Source organism: Myotis lucifugus, unplaced genomic scaffold (assembly GCF_000147115.1).
Source record: "Myotis lucifugus unplaced genomic scaffold, Myoluc2.0 scaffold_350, whole genome shotgun sequence".
Lineage (NCBI taxonomy): Eukaryota > Metazoa > Chordata > Mammalia > Chiroptera > Vespertilionidae > Myotis > Myotis lucifugus.
Window position 1 is genome coordinate 465,607 of NW_005871398.1, and position 2,565 is coordinate 468,171.

Here is a 2,565-nt window from a genome sequence, read left to right on the forward strand (position 1 = left end):
AGACAGGACATCTTCTGGGTGACCTTCCGGACATCCTTCCAGACAAAGCCATAGTGGCGGGGCTGAGGCAGAGGCAGTTAGGGGTGATCAGGCTGGCAGAGGAGAGCAGTTAGGAGGATCAGGCTGGCAGGGGAGAGCCATTAGGGGGAGCAGGCTGTCAGGCAGAGAGGTTAGGGGTGATCAGGCAGAAAGGTAGGCGAGCCATTAGGAGCCAGCCATCTCAGATTGCTAGAGGGATGTCCGACTGCCGGTTTAGGCCTGATTGGGCCTAAACCGGCAGTTGGACATCCCCCAACGGGTCCCAGATTGGAGAGAGTGCAGGCTGGGCTGAGGGCCCCCCATCCCATGCTCGAATTTCATGCACCGGGCATATATATATATATTTGTTGAAGCAGTAATGCTTTTTACCTCCACTAAACCCCAAGTTCCTACCTAGAGAAATTTATTGCACGTAGGAAGAACTAAGTAAATATTTATCAAATGAATGAGTGATTGAGTCACTATAACATATTTTAAAACAAGGGTAATACAGGAAGCTTTTAAAATATCATCTGGTAAGTGACTAAGACAAAAACTCCTGCTGTACTACAAATAATATGATTAACAAAAAACAAATTACAATTAGTAACTATGAAATATTGCTATAACACTAGTCAGTGACAAGAACTGTGACTGATTAAAATCATTTCATACTTAAACAAAAAGATACAGTTTTTTAATGTTATCTGCACAACCATAAAGAAATTAATACAAATTAATACGAGACTATTATAAATTGAATAAAGTAAAATAATTAAAATATAGAAAGACCCGTTTCACTTTTTCTGCTTGTTTTCATTTCCTATGTCATTTCCATTAGAATCATTGTTAATGATTTACTAGGAATTTTCTAGGTGTTCAAACAAAAGACATTGATAAAATAAATGAATGAGCAAGCAAGCAGTGGAATTTAAAAAATTGAAATAAAATTATTTTTTAAAATTTAAGAAAGGATATATGAAATGGAATTTGGTGATGAATAAAAGGAATAAAATTACTTAAAATATTTGTAAACTTCAGAAAATAGAAAATATAATCTATTTAAATAGCCTATTAGGGTAAAGTCTTTGGAAGATAGAGCAACACCAAATGGTAGAGCTGAAATTTGAATGATAAGTCCCCTATTCAGTGGTAAGTTAGACTTAGTTCAACCTTCCCAATAGGGAAAAATTCAGAATTTCTGTAAAGATGACTGACATTAGAGGACATGCTCATTTTGATAAACTCAAAATAGATGGGTGAAAATATTTGCATATAGGTAAGTTTCTGAATGTGGAACATTCAATGGCTGAGAATAAAGAAAACTATTTTCTCACTTGTAATTTAAATTTTGTTTTCTCTGGGTTGACAGGAAAAATAAAGAAATGAACAACTCAACGGAAATAGAGTTCATTTTGCTTGGACTGACAGATGACCCTCTGTTGCAAATTGTGATTTTCCTGTTTCTGTTTTTCAACTACATCTTGAGCCTGACGGGGAACTTAATTATCATCCTCCTCACCATGCTGGATCCCCGTCTCAAGACTCCAATGTATTTCTTCCTCCGAAATTTCTCCTTCTTAGAGATTTCATTCACAACCATCTGCATTCCACGATTCTTAATAAGCATTCTGACTGGAGACAAAACAATTTCCTACAGTGCTTGTGCAACTCAATTGTTCTTTTTTATTTTATTAGGAGTTACAGAATTTTATCTTCTGGCTGCCATGTCCTATGACCGCTATGTTGCCATCTGCAAACCGCTGCATTACCCCATCATTATGAACAGCAAAGTGTGCTGTCAGCTTGTACTCGGCTCTTGGATATCTGGATTCCTAATCATATTTCCCCCTTTGGTCTTGGGACTCAAGCTGGATTTCTGTGCCTCCAAAACGATTGATCACTTCCTCTGTGACACTTCTCCCTTATTGCAGATCTCTTGTACAGACACGCATTTCATAGAACTGATGGCCTTTGTCTTAGCTGTGGTGACACTTGTCATCACTTTGTTGTTAGTGGTCCTCTCCTACGTGTACATCATCAAAACCATTCTAAAATTCCCTTCTGCTCAACAGCGAAAAAAGGCCTTTTCCACCTGTTCCTCACACATGGTTGTTGTCTCTATTACTTATGGGAGTTGCATCTTTATGTACATGAAACCTTCAGCAAGGGAACGGGTGTCTTTAACTAAAGGTGTAGCTGTGCTCAATACCTCTGTTGCTCCCTTACTAAACCCCTTCATTTACACTCTGAGGAACCAGCAGGTGAAAGAAGCTCTCAAGGATATGCTTCAAAGGTTTTGTTACTTTGAAAGCAATGAGACAAAATTGGGGTGTAAGTAATATGTTGTTGAAACATGAATGGGAAAATTGAAAACTCTTTAATGGTAAACTGCCTTCTTCAACTCAGAATATTAAATTCCATCTTTGACTAGAAATATCTCTGCCCATAAATGATACTTTTATGTACTGAATGCTTTCAAAAACTAAAACTTGCTAGGTATATATGGTTAATTATTTCAACGTGTGTGCTAAGTGCTAAGCATTG

General features: G+C 37.6%; 1 protein-coding gene across 1 annotated transcript; it reads left to right on the forward strand.

Annotated features, from left to right (window-relative positions):
• Positions 1-1,403: 1,403 nt before the first annotated feature.
• LOC102430358 (olfactory receptor 6C6-like) lies at positions 1,404-2,360 on the forward strand. Its single transcript, XM_014466655.1, has one exon. The coding sequence runs from the start codon at positions 1,404-1,406 to the stop codon at positions 2,358-2,360; it is 957 nt and encodes a 318-aa protein (XP_014322141.1).
• Positions 2,361-2,565: the final 205 nt, after the last annotated feature.